The sequence below is a fragment of the Gymnoscopelus microlampas genome (assembly GCF_963454915.1).
Source record: "Gymnoscopelus microlampas genome assembly, chromosome: 15".
NCBI classification, from domain to species: Eukaryota; Metazoa; Chordata; class Actinopteri; order Myctophiformes; family Myctophidae; genus Gymnoscopelus; species Gymnoscopelus microlampas.
This window is the reverse complement of record NC_139952.1, coordinates 16048043-16068486: the sequence shown is the minus strand read 5'-3', so window position 1 is coordinate 16068486 and position 20444 is coordinate 16048043. Positions and strand designations below refer to the sequence as shown.

General features: G+C 45.7%; 2 protein-coding genes across 3 annotated transcripts in view; one reads left to right on the top strand and one right to left on the bottom strand.

Annotated features, from left to right (window-relative positions):
- Positions 1-20444, bottom strand: part of sdc2 (syndecan 2) — a 259237-nt gene that overhangs the window by 203716 nt on the left and 35077 nt on the right. The window lies entirely within an intron of this gene.
- The window catches only part of ext1c (exostoses (multiple) 1c), a 128715-nt gene that overhangs the window by 96114 nt on the left and 12157 nt on the right, over positions 1-20444 (top strand). For both annotated transcript variants that reach the window (XM_084081387.1, XM_084081386.1), the window contains 3 exons: positions 8179-8272; positions 14904-15011; positions 18788-18907. In XM_084081387.1, coding sequence (XP_083937513.1) covers positions 8179-8272; positions 14904-15011; positions 18788-18907 — 322 coding nt within the window. The remainder of the gene's footprint in view (positions 1-8178; positions 8273-14903; positions 15012-18787; positions 18908-20444) is intronic.

Here is a 20444-nt window from a genome sequence, read left to right as displayed (position 1 = left end):
ACGCCCCCCCCCCCAGCCTCTCAGGGGATAGAGTTAGTTAAATATTAAACATCCAATATGGAGACGATCTATGATGATGGAAAGAGAATCAGATTGTGCTGCCTAGGCAACAGATGTACTGCAACGGCACACACACACACACACACACACACACACACACACACACACACACACACACACACACACACACACACACACACACACACACACACACACACACACACACACACACACACACACACATGCGCGCACGCACGCACGCATGTAAAAAGATTTTTGTCTGTATTTAGCTATCAGTTCCTGTATTTATTTTTTCCTGTCACACAGACACAGTTGAGATGTTAGCATTCACTGCAGACCCTTGTACACACAAGCACGCACACACACGCACACACACACACACACACACACACACACACACACACACACACACACACACACACACACACACACACACACACACACACACACACACACACACACACACACACACACACACACAGATATTTTTATGCATATGTAAATGTGCGGTAGCTACACATACATGCATGAACACACGTAACCACACAGACACACTACATGGCATGTATGCATTTAATCTTAAACATACTCACAGCCGTGAGCCATGTCAAGAGAGATATGGTAATATACTTATTCATACAAAAAAAGAAAAGAAAGCATAATTGCGTACGCAATTCATACATACAGTAGAGCTACATTAACAGGCCCACGTTCAAACAAGAGCAAAGGCTCAGCAAGAAGATTGGGAGGACAGAAAGGGGTTTGAATTCTCCACGGTGCCTCCGGCTAGGCTGGGAGCGCCAACAAACACAGTTGGCCATGTTGGCGAGAGAGGGAAGCCGAGCGGGGAAGGCAGTCTCTGTCGCGGCATGGAGGAGAGCGTGATCAGCGTTGCCAGATTTTGCCATTGAAATAAGTAACCAACGTCTATGAAAACAAGCCCAAAAGAAGCTCGACTACCAGGCCACATGAGCTTTAAACGTATATGCATCGGCTATTTGAAAATAGCCAATCTACAAGCTCACAACGCGTCGCGATGCGACGTGTTGTGAGCTTGTAGATCTGTTAATTTCGACAAAGATCTGGAAAAAAAGCTAAACATTTTGAATATAATTGAAACATTTTAACAACACAAATCTGGTATGGGGGTCCCTGGCACAACATGTTTTTAGATGGTTGGTCCGTGGACCCACCATCTAAAAATACATATTCATTTGGCCATCCTTGACATGAACATGTTTGACAACCATGGGTTAAACAATTTTTAGGAAGCAAGCCCAAATAAGCAACTACACTTTAGAAACAAGCCCAAAAAACTGCCCAAAGTCGCTTCTAATAAGCAGATATGGCAACCCTGAGCTTGATCCTCCGCATGCGTTATTTCCTTCCTTTGAAACTCCTCGCTGTCAGATCAAGAGTAGCGGCTGTCAACTATGTGTGTGTCAGAGAAGACACCTGTAGGAGTTAGCAAGTGACAGACGCTACACGCGTGTGGGGAACATTTGGAACTGGAGTAGCAACTAAAGTGGGAGAAGAAAGGGACAATGTATGAGTTGGGGTTTTACTGTGTAGGCGATGAGAAGTGAAAGAGATAGTGGAGAGATGGAGAACTAGGAGGAGACAACTGGGGCATGCTCGTTTGTTGTTGGAAATAAAAACACTGTTAAATGATTTATTTGTTCCCAGAGTATAAGTACATTTCCCTCATTAAGGAACATCAGCCAGCAGGAGCAGCCAGACTGTCAGACACACACGCACACGCACGCGCGCACGCGCACGCACACACACACACACACACACACACACACACACACACACACACACACACACACACACACACACACACACACACACACACACACACACACACACACACACACACACACACACACACACAGTTTCATACACACTCTCCCACGTGCATGCAGACACGCACACTCCACATGCACAGAAGAAGCACACTCTCTCTCTCACACACACACACACACACACACACACACACACACACACACACACACACACACAGTAGTCTCAGTGGAACAGAAGACAGACATACTGTACAAGCAGATATACACACACACACACACACACACACACACACACACACACACACACACACACACACACACACACACACACACACACACACACACACACACACACACACACACACACACACACACAGTTTCATACACACTCTCCCACGTGCATGCAGACACGCACACTCCACATGCACAGAAGAAGCACACTCTCTCTCACACACACACACACACACACACACACACACACACACACACACACACACACACACACACACACACACACAGTAGTCTCAGTGGAACAGAAGACAGACATACTGTACAAGCAGATATACACACACACACACACACACACACACACACAGAAGTGGGTCAGACTAACCGGCTCAGTCTCACCACATGCTGGGGGTCTCACACAGAGGCGAGGCTTTTATATAAACACACAAAAAAACAAAACACAAGTACACACATTCAAGGGTATTTATTCACTCTCACACAACGCTTGGACACACTGTAGTGCATTAAATCCTTTTTTCACCACGTTTGTGTACACACACGCACACACTCGCATTCATGTTCCAAAACACACATATACGTACATACATGCCATGCATATATCACAAATAGAAGCCACAACTTCATTCGTCAGTGTCTAACAGCACATAAACCCACACTGAGAGCTGGGCTCAGAGTTAAATACATCATATCAATCTGTTACCGCAGGACAGGACGCACTGCTTACACAATACAGAAAGTTATTTCATACGGAGCTGCTCCACATTTCACACAGCTGATTTATATTGCTGCAGACGCATTCGCATCCATCATGCACGCAAACAGCCACGCACTCATGGATGCTGACACACGCACGCACGCACACACGCACGCACGCACGCACGCACGCACGCACGCACGCACGCACGCACACACGCACGCACGCACACGCACACGCACACGCACACGCACACGCACACACACAAGTTTGTATTACTATACTTGTGAGGACATAAACATTTTAAGACAGCAATTTTATACGCACAATGTTTTTGTTGTTGACATTTTTAACCGAAAAGCCGAAATCTACAAACTCACAACATTGTGAGCTTTTAAGATAATGATGTTCTTTTTGGTGCATAGTCTGCATACTGTAACACCGGCAACTAAGGCTAAGTTATAACTCAGACATAACTCCAACCCTAAATGCTTAACCATAACCCCAACCGGAAACATCTCCTAATTGTAACCATAAAACATTTATCTTGTGTGGACCAGGGAAATTGTCCTCACAATGCCTATTTCTCAAATTCTACTATACTTGTGGGGGCATGTGGTCATAGTAAAACAAGTACACACATGCACGCACGCACACACGCACACACACTGCTGTCTCAGCATTGATGGGAAAGCTCTATCAACAGGTGGAGAACCAGCACAGCCCTGACCGTAACCAACACAAAAACAATACTGCCTTTCTCTAAGGCCTGATTTATACTCCGTTGTACGTGCAACGGAGTATAAATGAAGTATAACCCAGTGCTAGTATTTGTCTTGTCTGACATTGTTTGGCTGCGGTCGTGGGTCTTTTGTGCCCTTTTTCCTGGGACTGCTATTTTATTGAACTTCTTTTCAATTAGGCTATGGAAGCTCAGGCTAGATATTACAAAAGTTATTCAAATCAATGTCATGTCATCAGTCACAACAATAAGTAGGTAAATAAGAAAATTGGCAATCGGTAAATAAATAAATGTGATGATACATACATTGACAAGATGATCAGGCAGGTATATGTTCTGAAAATTGAGCTTTGAGCTTCAAACTAAAGATTTTATTATTCCTTACTTTCATTCTCCCCAAAGAGCGCAGAAGCGGATACGAAACAGCCTGTTACAATAATGTAATGCTATAATATAATATCTAACTATATAAATGGCGAGCGACTTCCGCACCCTCGGTGAGGACACCCCACAGCTCTGTTATCGAATAAACAACGCACCGCCAGACCACATGTCGCCAACTGACTCGCCACGGCGGCCGCGCTGAATTTACGCGTCGCGTAGGGGACATCTCATTGCTCACTACACCTTTTCCACCGCGCAACATAATTAATTCTACTCACCAAATGTCGGACAAAACGGAAGGGGAGGCAGCTTCGTACCGTTTACCGTGCACACCACCGACACCGAACGGCGACGGGTTTCGCCGAAACAACACGAGCAGCCGCCATTGCACTCTGCCCATCTCCTCCACAACACCACACACACAGCTCCTTTGCTTCAACCCCCCCCCCCTTCTTACGTACCTCCTTTGTTCCACCCAGGCCGTTACTTTCACTTCACTCATGTCTCGATCACAATATGTCCGTCCTTCACGTGCCATGTTCATCCCAAACACAAAAACAAACAGCCACGGCCACAGCACAGCACGCTGCCCAGGGTAATCTGGTAAACAAACCTACCTAGGTTCATGACACCACAGGACTCGACAGTGGTGTCATCATTATGCAACCCGGAAGTACAAATACCAAGGATAGGTCAGTGATGTCAGTCGGGTTGCCAAGTTTGCTGCCAGGTTTTAAAAAACAAGCGACAGAAACAAGCAAACCGTGCATGAAAAAAAAAAAAATGCCGAAGGGGTCCGCCATGTTCCAGGGGGGTCCCCGGGGGTCCCAACACTCACAGGGGTCGGCGGACCACCAGGGGGTCCGCGGACCACCAAAGTAACAATCACTATTAACATTTTTTCCAATTTTTTTTTTTTTTTTTTTTTTCCTTTTGGACACTTTTACTCCGGCGATTTGGGTACCCCAATATACACGCACCCACGCTGGGCCCCGTGCGCGGCTGGGGTTGAGGGGGGCGTAGCCCCCCGAAACTCTAGTAATAATATATTTGTGCACTGTATTTTCATATGCACGCACTCACCCATCCATCTAGCACACACACACTCAGGGAGATGTTTAATTCTATTCATGGGCTTTATTCATTCTCCAACCACAGTCACAACAAATTCTTACAATAAACTTCACCACTGCATGTCACACTTAAACTTCATTCACTTATACTCTGTATACTTAGTTGACCCGGGTCCCCCAGGCGTATACCTTTTTTCCCTCCTTTTTTCTCTCCAACGAATTTGCGATGTGTTGTGGGCTTGTAGATATGCAATTTTTGCTGAATGTTTGCCCCAGAATAGGGACGCTAGGTTTCATGCTATTTGGTCAAACGGTCTAAAATTCGATTTATGCTTTGTTGTCGTGGTGTGTTGTAGGTGTCTTGCGCCAAAAATAGCCTATCTACAAGTCGATCTACAAGCCGATCTACAAGCGTCGCAGTGGGACACGACGTGTGGCTGTAGATTGACTTTTTTTCGGTGTCACATGTAACTAAGTAGGACTGCGGCTTGACTGTACAATATAGCCCTTTGTCGCAGTGAAAGGCTGTCAGAATTTATAATATAATCATTTTCCCCATCTCATCTTTCCTTTCCCGCACAAGAACACACAGAACACAGACCACTTCAATGTACAGTTGTGTGTACATGTATCCGCTCCAAATCCTAACAGAGACATTCATTCAGACCTCAGCCTCCGCAAACTCAACGCGGAGATCTCAATCAATGCCAACATCAGCAATAAAATCTTCCAATTTTTTCACATCCAGAGCATGAAGGGACGGGGGGGGGGGGGGGGGGTCTGTATCTCGTCACTCACTGAGGGGGTAAATAAATGACTAACTGTCCCAGACCGGGAAGATTAATGGTGGGAGTATTTTACACAGACGCCCCCTCAGTAAACAAACAAGAAGCTAGGCCGGATGTAGAACATGGAGATGGAGGGGTGGTGGTGAGGGGAGAAGAGGGAGGGTGAGGAGATATCGGAGAGGAGGGAAGGTGGCGACAAGGAGGCAAAAGTACTACGAGCAGAGGGGGCGAGAAAGGGAGCATAGGAGCGCGGGAATGAGGAGAGATTAACGAGGAGTGGGTGGGGAGCGGAGAACCAGTGGCGGAATGACTAGGAGCAGTTAGAAGAAGAAGGGAAGATGAGAGGAGGAGGAGGACGAGGAGAGAGAAGGAGGGGACAGGAACTTTCTCATAAGAGGCGATTTGTTTGCTCCGTCTGTTTACTGCAGTGGTTCTCAACCAGTGGTCCGGGGACCACCAGTGGTTCTTGAGGGGGTTCCAGGTGGTCCCCAGCTAAATGATGGAGAGTTGGTAACCAAATGGACCCTTATAGATCTTTAACTCTTGAGAGACCCTTATGGGTCCATTTGGTTTCATTTTACACTCTCAAGAGTTACGTTATTGTGTAACACCTGCATTACTTAATTAAAGAATTGTTATTTTGATCAACGTTTGCCTGTTATCTCTGGTACCAACATCAATACAGCATGGTATTGTGGACAAAATCGTATCCAACGATAACAAAATATTCTAAGTCTTGGCCACGGACCAAATGGTGGTCCATGGCTCAAAAGCCAAACAAATAATGGACCTTGATATGAAAAGGGTTGAAAACCACTGGTTTACTGCACTGGACTGCAGTGTTATTTCTTGTACTATATAGTGTACGTAATGTACTGAGGTGTAATGTATTATGGTGTAATGTCTTGTACGTTAGTGTATTCAATTTATTTCAATTTTGCTCTAGTGCCAAGACACTTAGTTAGAGTAGTCTCTCGAGCCAGACTGGTTGCTCACACATTTTTCAAATGCTCCGAAGATTGTGGAATAGTTGGTCTCGCTTGGGAGACTACATATAGAGCTACTCTAGGGTAATGAACTATAGTTTAGAAACAAAACAAAAAAAGTATGTTCAGTCACATGACCACAAGAGTTTGCGGGTGTTTTTATGTTACCAGGTTGGTGGTACTGTATCATTGAAGGCAACTCAGAATGGCTCTACGGTAGTACTGCCAGTAGGAGCGATTCTGACAAGAGTTTTGTCCTTTCTGCTTCAGTCGGAGTCAGTCAAGCTATAGGTAACAATCTACATTTGCTCTAAGAAAGCCAAGCTAACAACCGAACAGCTTCATGACTAAATGCAAGTTTAAACAATAAATGGCTTGAGAAAAGCGGATACTCTACTTGAATAAAACCCATGCCTGGTAATGTCTCCGAAGCCTGATGAAACATATTTATTTTTGTTGCAAGTTTAGTCTTCTGGTGGCCTTTAAAATGTCTTAAATTGTACTTCCTGATACCTGTAGAGACGAGAGACGTGTACTGTAGTGCATTGGTTCTCAAAGTGGGGTCCTTGGGGGGGGGGGGGGGGGGGTACCAGGGGGTCCCCAGCAAGATGTGTTAATATAGCGTCACAATCATTAAATGATGATTAAAGTGGTTAACATTTTTAACCACTTTAACCATATTCTATACTTTGGGTATATTAAAAAATAGCAGATCTACAAGCTCATAGCGTGGCACTCGCTGCCGTGCTGTGAGCTTGTATGAGCTCTGCTATTTTTGAACAATCCCTGGCACAAAATATTTTTGAGATGGGGGGTCCCCAGCCAAATACTGTACATATCATGAAAACCACTGCTGTCGTCGTGTACTGCACTGTAGTGTAGTGTGTGATGATCAGACCGTTAAAGCACTGTACCGTTTCTGTTGCACTCGGCCGATGAAGGGTTGCATTGACGCAGAGCTTTCCACTCGGCTTCATTTACATCACATGAAGTAATGAGTGCAAAGTACATGAGCGGGAAGGGGTAAAGCGAGTGTAGAAGTTTTTGCTGTATTTTATATAACTTGGCCCTGGGTGGTTACACTGTTTCCTCTAAATCGCTATGTGAAATATGAAACATGTATGTTTAAGTGTAATGTGAAGCAAAACATGGTTAACTGGAAAGCCTGATTTTTTTGTCCGTCGCATTTGTAGGTTGGCTATTGTCACCGTGTGACAATTAGCCGTATGATTTTATAGTAAATTGAGCTCTTTTGCAATGAGTTCAATGAGTTCATTCATCATTTCCATCCATGAAATGCACTACAAAAATGTTTTAGTTTTTTTAACTTACTATATTATGATTTAATCTGTTCAGTGTTCATGTGACCAATGTATTGTACAGGTTAACTTGGTAATGTGTTGCTGTAACAATTCTGTCCATTTCTCTGTCAGGTTTGACTACCAGGAGCTTCTCCACAACTCGACCTTCTGCTTGGTACCTCGAGGGCGACGCCTGGGCTCATTTCGCTTCCTGGAGTCACTACAGGTAAAAAATAAAAGAATTCAAGAGTTTACGAAACACATGTTTCGCATTGCATCATCTCACCGTACTCTGTAACAGTATTCATTATTATTAGAACAGGAAGGTCACACAAACTTTACAAAGACGCAGTTTCCTTCCACCCACTGTCTCATGCTGGTGTATTTTGTACATCACACAAAAAGTACTCTATGTACCACACACTCGTGATTGTACTCGTGGGTAAACTTGCGATTCGGGCAGATTTGGGTCAGAAGAAACAAATCACAGATGGGTGTGGGTGGAGTTCATTAAATTATCTCATATATTTGGCTAAATTTGCATAGTTCCCATATCTTCCTCTGCTTTAAATGTGACTTTATGCAGATTCAGGTCAATGATATTTATTTCCAACACATCAGACTAATGCGGGTGGATGAATAGTACTAAGCTGGATGGGTTGCAGTGATTGTAGAACAGCTAAGAGTGGTGCGGCAAATAATTGTCTCCACCAATTGTCTCCGCCGAAGACGTGGCCGAGACTATGTTTTCGACCCTGTCTGTCCGTCCTTGTGTGTGCGCGTGTGTCCGTCCGCCTGTGAGCAGCTAATCTCCGGCTATAACTGGACAGATCGCCGTGAAACTTTGCACTCACACACCTTAGAGGCCAAGGAAAAACCTCTGCCCCAAATCTTTCACATCGGCCTGTTATAGCGACACTAGGAGGCCGATTTTTGCTGAACACATTTTTTTATATTACTCCTACAGATTTTGTCCAAACATCACGCCAATCGGTACACATTATATCTACAGTCATGTGATCAAGACAGATCTGTCAGAATTTTCATATTCCATCCTGATTGGCTAAGATTGGCTTCCAAAGTTGGCAGGATTACCGATTGTCCGATTACCGTGAAACTTTGCACGCACATTCCCAATAGGCCAAGAAAGAAATGCCACCCTACATTTTTCAAATCAGCCACATGGTGGCACTATAACCAGCCTATAACTCTTGAACCGTAGGTCATACAATCAAAATTATTTGTTTTCCACATCGTTGCGTTTTCTATGCAAAGCACAGTTTTTGATACTACTCCTACCGATTTTGTCCAAACCTCACGCAAATTAGCATACATTATCTCTGTTGTCATATCATCAAGATGTATTTTTCGGAATGTATTCCGATTGACTATGATAGGCTTTCAAAGTTTGCTGGAGGGGCCCGTTTTGCACGACATGCTACAAGCACCACTAGACCTATCGGCGGGAAACTTTCCATGCACACTCCCAGTAGGCCAAGTAAGAATCTCCACCCATTTTCTTTTCTTCAAATCGTCCAGTTATAGCGGCACCATGAGACAGATGTTTGCACGTTTTTTGTTACTACTACCACGATTTTGTTCTAAACTCACACAATTAGGTACACATTATCTCTGGGGTCATGTGATCAAGATGTAAAAGTTATGACCAAAGTTTTCGGGCCCTGGGTCGGCAACCCGGCCTGGCGGAGACCTCTATGGTGAATATTGTGAACTTGCCTTTGGCGCTGTAATACTGATACGTGCGGTCCAGAGTGCGTGTTTTACAGAGTACTTTACCACGGGCCCAGCCAATCATAGTCAAGCAGCAGAACTATCCATTTAATACATTATGTAAACTACATTATATAACGTTTCTGTCGGGCAGAAACCTCTTCGTCATACTAGAGCGCCACACAAAAGTAGCAAAAATAGCAGATCTACAAGCTCAAAACGCATTGCGATGCAACACGTTTTCGACATGAGGTTATGATAAACTACTGTACCTGGTAAACTGTCTCCCATCCTGTATTTTACAGAATGTGCTTTATTAATATGGCAGACTCGAATTGGGTCTGCATCTGTATACGCCATATGCCAACATGGCGCTCGCCAACATGGCGCTTGCCAACGCACCACTGACCACAGCATCTGCCTAAACTTTACAACATTACAACAATGCAAATGACGCTTTTCCAGGAACCGAGCCCCTGTGCACTGCGATACAGCTCATATACCGTGCAGTCAACAGCCAAGTTCGCAGGATGAAGAATGCTAATGTCCTAGAATTAGATTTCCACTTCCGTGGTTTATATAATCTTTCGGTTATTGACACCGTAATGGTCACATCTGTAGACATTTTCCCCGGGCCAGCATTGTGTTGTGTTAAGCGCAGATTGAGCCATAAACTTAATTGTCTTAGCCTTTTAAACTGAAATTGGCCCAACACAAACAAAGGAGGCATACACAAACATCTACTACTCTCAGACACGCATACACAGTAAAATCCTCAGTGTTAATTCATCCATTTGTACACTTTCAGAGTTAATTTATCTCGGAGTATTTTACTGTGTACGGACTGGTTGCACACCTACTGTATAGGCACACATACTGATGTGTAAGCGCAGACTCGCGCAAACGTACAGATGTAAACCCATTCATTACATCCAGTGCAAGGAAACAAAAACGGTAAAGACCCAAACTCAATGGAGTGAACAGGAGTTTACGGGTCTATTTTTACGCTCTCAGACTTACATTAACCCATTAAGACCTGGAACTGTGTCATTTTTAGATTTGAGCTAAAAAGCATTATTTTACACTTTGCGCTATTCAAAAATAGCAGATATACAAGCTCATAGCGCGGCACCGAGTGCCGCGCTACGAGCTTGTAGATCTGCTATTTTTGAAAAATCGTGAAAATGTGTGCAAATCTTTGAATATATATATTTTTAAAGCGAACATTTGTAACTCAAATCTTTGCTTCTGGGGGGTCCCTGGAACAAAATATTTTGATGGGGGTCCGCGGCCAAATACATATCATTTTGGGGGTCCTTCACATGAAAAAGATTGAGCACCACTGATATAGAAACATATGTTTTTCAGAAAACTGTTGAGATTTAGGAGACATGTAGAATCGGCTTCAGGTCTCAATGGGTTAACAGCCTGGATTTGACTGTGTAGCCATCCTGCCACCCATGTTGATGGTCTCACACCAGGGCAGGAAACGGTGGCTGTTTTTAGTTTTTACCTAACACTGAACTCACTGGCTACAATGGGCCCTGGCCCCATCTCTCTCTTGGGCTCTGTGTGTGTGTGTGTGTGTGTGTGTGTGCGTGTGTGTGTGCTCGTGCGTTTGTATGGTCCGGAAGCCACCCTGGTGCCAGCCTGCCACACTGCTGATCACTGCTGAATGGACAAATCCACACTCTCAACACTCTCGTTTTGGCACCATCTTTTCCTCTCTCCATCTTTTTTCTCTCTCTCTCTCTCTCTCTCTCTCTCTTTCTCTCGCTCTGTCCCTTTTCCTCCACTATCGGTCACAGTCTCTCTCCTCTCCAATCGTCTATTTTCTACTTTCTCTCTCCCTCCCCCTGTCCTGCCTCCTTCTCTTTCACTTTTCCATTCAAGACACTTTAAGATTTGCAAGATCTTGCTTTTTTTCCCGTGCCAACCAAGCCCACAAAAGAACTGGCAATTACCAGTGTGGTAGGAAACTCACTGCCTCTGTTCCAACATATACAACACCACACGCACACGCGCGCACACACACACACGCACACACACACACACACACACACACACACACACACACACACACACACACACACACACACAGTCACACACAGTCACACACCCTGACACTCCTCTCGCCCCCCCTTTCCGTGTCGTCCAATGAAAACAGCCCAGAAACGGTACTACGCGGCACATTGTGCGGCGTCACGCTGAGACAGGCAGGCGGCCCGCGTCGGGAGGGCCTCCTCTCTCGGGGAGAGAGGACTCAGGCGAGCCCCAGGCTTCACTACCAACCGAGGAGGAGGCCTCGGCTCACCCGACGTCACCTGTGGAGACCATTCTGAATTAGCTTCGGTACAAAGAGGCTGCATGTGCGCACGCACGCACGCGCCCACACCCACACTCACTCACACAAACAAACAAACCAGAAATGCGCGTCTATCTGCCTGCCTGAGTGGTTTCTTGATGTAACGCTGGAACAGGGAAGCCCCACAGGGAGAGAGAGACTGTTTGATCTCACTCTGTTTCGGCTACTCCTGCTCTCCAGTGGTTTAATTAGAAAAAATAAAATACTCCCAGACTTATCAGCACTCCAGACCATGGCGAGCTTTTTAGAGACGGATGAGTGGGGGCGCGTATGAAGAGAGAGAGAGAGAGAGAGAGAGAGAGAGAGAGAGAGAGAGAGGGAATGAATGTGCGGATGTGGGTTAGAGTTTGGGGCCAATGTTGGAGCAATGGAGCACGATAAGGAGAGAGCGAGTGGGAGAGTTGAGTTGAGAGAGGGGGGAGATCAGAAAGCAAGGAAGTAGAACGGCATCAAAAACCATCAGTAAACAGAGGGATGCGGCAACATCCCATCTTCAATAGAGCATGATGCCTCTCCCTGTCCACCCCCCACCTTACTTGTGCAACCTTTCCCTTTTTCATTTTTTTTCATAAACCCCCACCATCAATCTCCATCCATCTCTCCCTATACCTCCTTTAATGTCGTTTCCATGGCTATACCTAATTAGAAGACCAAGGGGTCTGCCCCCTTCGACTGTGTGTGTGTGTGTGTGTGTGTGTGTGTGTGTGTGTGTGTGTGTGTGTGTGTGTGTGTGTGTGTGTGTGTGTGTGTGTGTGTGTGTGTGTGCGTGCGTGCGTGCGTGCGCGCGCGCGCGCGTGCGTGTGTGCGTGTGCGTGTGTGTGTGTGTCCGACAGTAGTAGTGCGGTGGTCTCTAACGCCCAAGGCGCCCAGGGAAATGAGCGATAGAGGCCTGTGACCAAGGGGTCTGCCCCCTTCGACTGTGTGTGTGTGTGTGTGTGTGTGTGTGTGTGTGTGTGTGTGTGTGTGTGTGCGCGCGTGCGTGCGTGCGTGCGTGCGTGCGTGCGTGCGTGCGTGCGTGCGTGCGTGCGTGCGTGCGTGTGTGTGTGTGTCCGACAGTAGTAGTGCGGTGGTCTCTAACGCCCAAGGCGCCCAGGGAAATGAGCGATAGAGGCCTGTGACTCATTCCATCCTCCCAACAGGGGTCTGACACACTTGCGTGCGTGCGCACACACACACACACACACACAGTCACACACACAGTCACACACACACAGTCACACACACACACACAGTCACACACACAGTCACACACACACACACACACACACACACACACACACACACACACACACACACACACACACACACACACACACACACACACACACACACACACACACACAGTCACACACACACAGTCACACACACTTACACACAACATTGATCATATTGTCTGCTCGGCATGAGCTACTGTATCCCGGTGCCAAGCAGCTGTGAACACACACACACACACACACACACTGCACACATACTGTAGTGTTTTGCCATCATGCAGCTGAGGTATGTTGCGTAGTGTTGTTTACTGCTGGGGACCATGCCTTCAGGGCCGGGAGACCCCGAATGAACCCGATTCACAGCTGATCTCAGCTACTGTACTGTACTGGGGTTTGTTTAGTTCACGCTATAAAGCCCGAATGTGACGCACACCGCCGGTGTGTCACTCATCGAAAATAGCAGACCTACAAGCTCACAAGGCGTCGCGGATGCGACGCCTTGTGAGCTTGTAGGTCTGCTATTTTCGACGCGCGACGGAGCATAAATTATGCTTAAAGATGGAGTGCCATGATATTTTTCAACCCTAAAACCTGATCATAAGGTATTATTATTATATTATGTAAGGATTTTTTTCAAAAAAAAAAAGTGTACAGAAATTGTTTGAAAAAAAATGTTTATGTGGACACGCCTCCAGTTCATTAAGTATGCCTGGTTCTCACCTTAGCACCTCCTCCACCACCTTAGCACCACCCACCTGTCCTAGTCCCTCCTCCTCCTCATGCCCACACCTGTTGTGTTATGATAATGAGGGGGAGGGTATGTTTTTTGGGGGCTCTGTGATGTCACTGAAGGGCTGTTTCTCTATTGGCACGTTTGAACCTCAAGATTTCAGCCTCCAGGAAGAAACTCCAAATAGTCAGAGAAGACATAAAACACCATAAAAACACCACCAGGGGGCTTAATGAAGTTCTATCAACCTCATAGACACATGAAAAACAGAAAAAGTGCAAAAACATGGCACCAGCTCTTTAAGGGTTTTGAAAGTCGATTTTTTTATTCTTAATCGCTTAACCACATGAACCCTAGCATCCCTATTCTGGACATGTCATGATAGCCGAACATTTGGCGAAGATACATCTAACGGCTCACAACGTGACACCTGGGGGACCCAGGTCAACTATACTATAGGGTTTAAGTATATACTAGGGCCCTATAGTTTGTCATACAGTATGACCCATGGGAAAAATAGCCATTATACAAGCTCACAATTTTCATGGATATGTATGTATATGTTTATTGTGATTCATTCATTTTAATGAATGCTGCATTATAATGAATTATAATGACATGCCCAAAATAGGAGCGCCAGGGTTAAAGTGGTTCGTTGGACACTTTTAACCTCACCTCACCTTAACCTCACCTTGGTTTGTGTGCGTGTGTGTGTGTGTGTGTGTGTGTGTGTGTGTGTGTGTGTGTGTGTGTGTGTGTGTGTGTGTGTGTGTGTGTGTGTGTGTGTGTGCGCGTCTGCGTATACGTGCACATACAGGCGGCATGCATCCCAGTGTTGCTGAGTAATGGCTGGGAGCTACCCTTCTCTGATGTCATACAGTGGAACCAGGCGGTTATCGAGGGGGACGAGAGATTACTGCTGCAGGTAACACGCACACGCGCACACACACACACACACACACACACACACACACACACACACACACACACACACACACACACACACACACACACACACACACACACACACACACACACCACATTCATGCAAGTACCCACAGACGCGCTCTCCCAACCATGTATCTCTCTGTGTCTGTCTGTCTGTCTGTCTGTCTGTCTGTCTGTCTGTCTGTCTGTCTGTCTGTCTGTCTGTCTGTCTGTCTGTCTGTCTGTCTGTCTTTCTCTGTCTCTCTCTGTCTCTCTCTCAAAGGGTTAGGCTTTATTGACATGAGAAAACATACATTTACATTGCCAAAGCAAAAGTAAACTAAACAATCAAAACAAATATAACCGCTCCCTCTCCCTCCTCTCTCTCTCTCCCCCTCCCCCCCCCCCCCCCCCCCCCCCCCCCCCCCCCCCCCCCCCCTCCCCCCCCCCCCCCCCCCCCCCCCCCCTCTCTCTCTCTCTCTCTCTCTCTCTCTCATATATGCACAAACAAACACGCAGCAAAGCAAACACTCTGCCGTGCAGCCCCGGCCTTCATCTCGCTCCCTCACAAATCACATTATGTCCAGTTCTGGATCGATCCACAGGACACAGGAATCGCCTCTCAGCTAATGAACAGGAATAAGCCCGGGGAGCACAGAGCACGCAGACATTTTCAGATCACTACAGAATTGGCTGAAATGAAATGGGATTGACCTTATCAGCACCCGACCGCCGCCACCCATTTCACACACACATACAAACATCTATGCACACGCACACGCACACGCACACGCACACACACGCACACGCACACGCACACGCACACGCACACGCACACACACACGCACACACACACACTCTCTCTCAGACTCTCTCAGACTTGGTGCGGTGCGAGGTTAACCCATTAAGACCTGAGGCCGATTCTACAAATGCCTTATAAAACAGCAGTTCTTTCAAGATTTTTCAAAAATGTAAAAAAAAAATGGCAGATGTTGGCCCCGGACCGCTGGCCTAGCGGTCCGGGCACCGATAGGCTCCAAAGTAGCCTGACAGAGCGTCGCGGCTTCGAGTCCCGATCTTGACGGCCTTTGCTGCATGTCACTCCCCATCTCTCTCCCCAATTCCTGTCAACCTACTATCCTATCAATGAAGGCATAAAAAAAGCCTCTGCCATCTGCTATTCAAAAATAGCAGATGTACAAGTTTGCAGCGCGTCACTTCGTGCCGCGCTGCAAACTTGTACATCTGCTGTTTTTGAATAGCCAACGGCTAAAATCTAAAAGGACACGGACGCTCTCACCGGTTTGAGCGGGCTAAGGATGAGAGGGACTGAGTTTTTGAAGGGCTTTTGAAGACGGCGTTGAATGAGGCCAGACAGTTCAGACAGACTGACGACCACACAGAGGACAAGATGTCCTTTAGATCCGCCGAGAAGAAAAGAGGCAGAGGAGGCGAGGAGGGAGGGAGGGAGGGAGGCAGCGAGCGATGGAGGAAAACAAGCGGGGAGGGGAGGGGAGGGGAGGGAGGAAGAGAGACGGACGGAGAGAGAGAGAGAGGGAAGGAGAGCCGAAGCGACGGATGAGATGTGGAGGGAAAGACGGAGCGATGGGTTGAGGGAGGAAGGGACAGAGATATGAGGGAACAGAATGAAAGGAGAGAGACAGACAGAGAGAGAGAGAGAGGAAGAGAGAGAGAGAGAGAGAGAGAGAGAGAGAGAGAGAGAGAATGAGGGAGAGAGCGAGGGAGAGGGAGGGAGAGAGAGAGAGAACGAAGGAGAGGAGGAGAGAGAGAGAGAGAGAGAGAGAGAGAGAGAGAGAGAGAGAGAGAGAGAGAGAGAGAGAGAGAGAGAGAGAGAGAGAGAGAGAGAGAGAGAGAGAGAGAGAGAGAGAGAGAGAGAGAGAGAGAGAGAGAGAGAGGCGGCATGCCTTCCCTGGCTCTTCATAGATGTGTTAAGGCTGTGGGTTTAAAGGAGTTAGCTGCTGGCACTTTGTTCGCCGCTGCTTTCCACCAATTAGACGGAACCGCTGGGATTAACTCTCCAAAGCCAATGAATCAATTTTGCTAATTCACTCAAAACCCTCGACCCAGTCTTATTAACTAATTAAGGCCTAAGCACCTGAAATGCTAATAACTTGGCCATATCAACTCTGCCTTAATAGTTTGCCTTAAATTATTCGCCCTTTTTTCCTTGTTCTTTTTTTTTGCACCATCAAATGGACGCTTTCGTTTGTTTTGCTAATTCACGTTTTTCTTTTGTTTGTTTGTTCGTCATCATCATCATCATCATCATCAGGTCCATCCACTATAGCCACTACCCAGTATAATCCTCAGTGTTCATTTATCCGTTTGTAACTCCTGGAGAGTACAAATGTAACCAAATGGACCCTAATGGATTTGGTTAATTTGAGAGTTAAAGCTGCATTCCAGACTGAGAGCTTGTTTTAATAATTGATAAAACGTTATTTTAACCAATTTGTATACTAGAGATGTTAATACCAGGGCAGGAATTTCACAGAGGCATTCACATGAAGGCCATGGCCTCTGTCTGTAGCCCCTTAGTTTGGCCTTCTGCCCCTCAAAGCCTCATATTCCCATGATAGCCTTGATGCCCCACCCCGCACTGCCCCAGCTGATTACTATTTTATCCTCTGTCTCTTTCCTTTTTTTCTCTTTTAGTTTTTAAACACTAGTGTCTTTTGTTGAGAATCTGCGATGTTAACTCCCCCATCCCATCTTCAAATGAATCCATGCCATGTGGCCTTGCCCCTAAAATGACAAAATTCCAGGCCTGGTTAATACAATATAAAACTGTAACTAACACATCTGCAGTGGTTGCAGGAGGTCTGCCTACTCTTCCATTGAGAAATGTAGACCCTGGTGTCGGATATATGACACCTGCTGGTGGACAAGTAGTGTTGCCTTAAGCTCATAAGCGCAATATCTCCCTTGGCCTAGCAGGGATTGGGGACTTGGAAGAGGGGTAGACATTTGGTCTCCCACATGGTGAGACCTGGGTTCAAAGTACAGGTACTGCAGACTACAAATTGCAGCTTTATCTATTTGTAACACTGAGTGTACAAATTAAACCAAATGGACCCATGCAGGTCCATTTGGTTCAATTTGTATACTCCCTTGTGACAGAGTAGCTTGTACTAATGTCCAGGGGTCATCGCCATGCTGGCTTGCTCAATTTTCGCCACGGGCATACAAAATGAGTGGACAATAATATTACCAGAAACACATAAAGAGCTAACCCTGAATGACCATAACATAAATGAGTCTGTAACTCTCAGAGTTATGGGGGTCCTTGCAAATAAAACATTTGAGAACCACTACTATAGTTGGACTCCTAATGAATGTGCCATAGTGTCATAGTAAATCAGTGTCATACATATTCAGAAGTTACTTGTTACTTTACAGACATAAATGATTACATTATAAAACATACATTAACCACTTCAATCCTATTTCATACCTAGGCTATTTGAAGATAGCCGATCTACAAGCTCACAACGCGTCGCATCGCGACGCGTTGTGAGCTTGTAGATCTGCTATTTTCAAACATTTCAGTACTTTTACTTTTGGCACTTTAAGTACATTTTGATACCAACACTTGTGTACTTTTACTCAAGTCAATTTTGAACACCAGATTTTTCCTTCTACATTGCAGTATTGATACTATTACTTAAGTGAAACATTTGAGTACTTTTTCCACCACTTGACCCCTGCTAATGTCCCCCTGTCCTCTCTGTGTGTCCTCTTCTTTGTGTTCAGGTGCCGTCCACAGTGAGGGCGGTGGGGAACGAGAGAGTCCTGGCTCTGAGACAGAAGACCCAGATGTTGTGGGAGGCTTACTTCTCCTCTGTGGACAAGATAGTCCTCACCACGCTGGAGGTCGGTCTGACACAACACACACACACACCACGCTTTCAGGAGAACAAAGGACAACTGTTGGCTAACATGGCAGTGGTTTTCAACCCTTTTTCATATCAAGGTCCATTATGCGTCCAGCATTTGAGCCGCGGAACCACCGTTTGATGAGGTTTAGACTCTCAGACCCCGAGACTAAGAATATTTGGTTATCGTTGGATAAGATTTTGTCCACAATTCCATGCTGTGTTGATGTTGGTACCATAGGAGAGATAATAACAGGGAAACGTTGATCAAAATAACAATTCTTCTACATTCTCTAATTGTGTAGACTCCTTGTAAATTATATAATGCAGATGTTTAACAATAATTTAACTCTTGAGAGAGTAAAAGGAAACCTTACAGGTCCATTTGGTTTCATTTTACACTCTCAAGAGTTAAAGACCTAATAAGGGTCCTTGACAAATGTGTTTTCATATGGTACCAATATGGTACCAATAAATAAGAACCTCGTTGGTTCCATTGATCCAAGCTGGAACACGATCGGTTGATTGATCGTTAAAAGGAAACGTGCTCGCGGAAATGCACGCCGCCCACCCATGTGACAGATGGGTCTGACCCGAGATACTCTGGTGTCAGATGGGTGGGCCGTGAATGCTTTCAAGATTTTTAAGAGGGGCACTGATTCAGAAAAGGTTGGGAACCTGTGTCACCAGGCAGGCTTATGTTTTTACATACGCCCACAACATCTCACTCACACTATTGGATCTTAATGCGAAATATGTGAGGAAACGCCAAATTTAACTCCCCTTCGCTCTGTGAAACCTGAACACGTCAGCCCACTGAAGGGTTCGGCTTTGCACTGATAGAAATGCAGACCGTTTATGTGAGCGAAAAACATGCAAAACTCTGTCCGCCCCTGGTGTATTGGCTGCTGGCGGGTTTAAAGATAAAGACGAGAGGTTCTGGAGGTTGGCGATAAGCTGCTTATGTACATACAGCATGTAGGGGGAACCTCTCCCCTGGGACACAGCTGTGCAGTGAGCCTGAGGTTAATGAGTCTCTGGGCCTCAGAGTGGCTGGCATCACAGCTGGTGCTGCTGCTACGCTGACACCTGCTGGTGGAAGTGGGGAAGTGCATTACCACTACTGTACAAGTGATTGATTGATTGATTGATTGATTGATTGATTGATTGATTGAATACTTTATTAACAGTTTGCAAAGACAAGCACAGGGAAGTACAGTTCAATACAAGATCTGTTAAGAGGATTTTTGAAACCCAAGAAAGCACTATGGTTTGTTTCCATTGGTGTCCTTTGTATTCAATTCATCAAAACATTTAATGACAGACACATATACACTACTATGCAAAAACATCATATAAGCGGGGAGAAATCGAAAATTAAAAATATGTACAGAATGAGTGACTGTCATTGTTGGAAGAAAGTACTCAGATCATGTTTTGCTTAAGTAAAAGTTGCATTACTAATATGAAAATAATCAGTTCACTTTGACTTTGACTTGGTTGAAAGCCCACACGTATTGGCATCAAAATATACT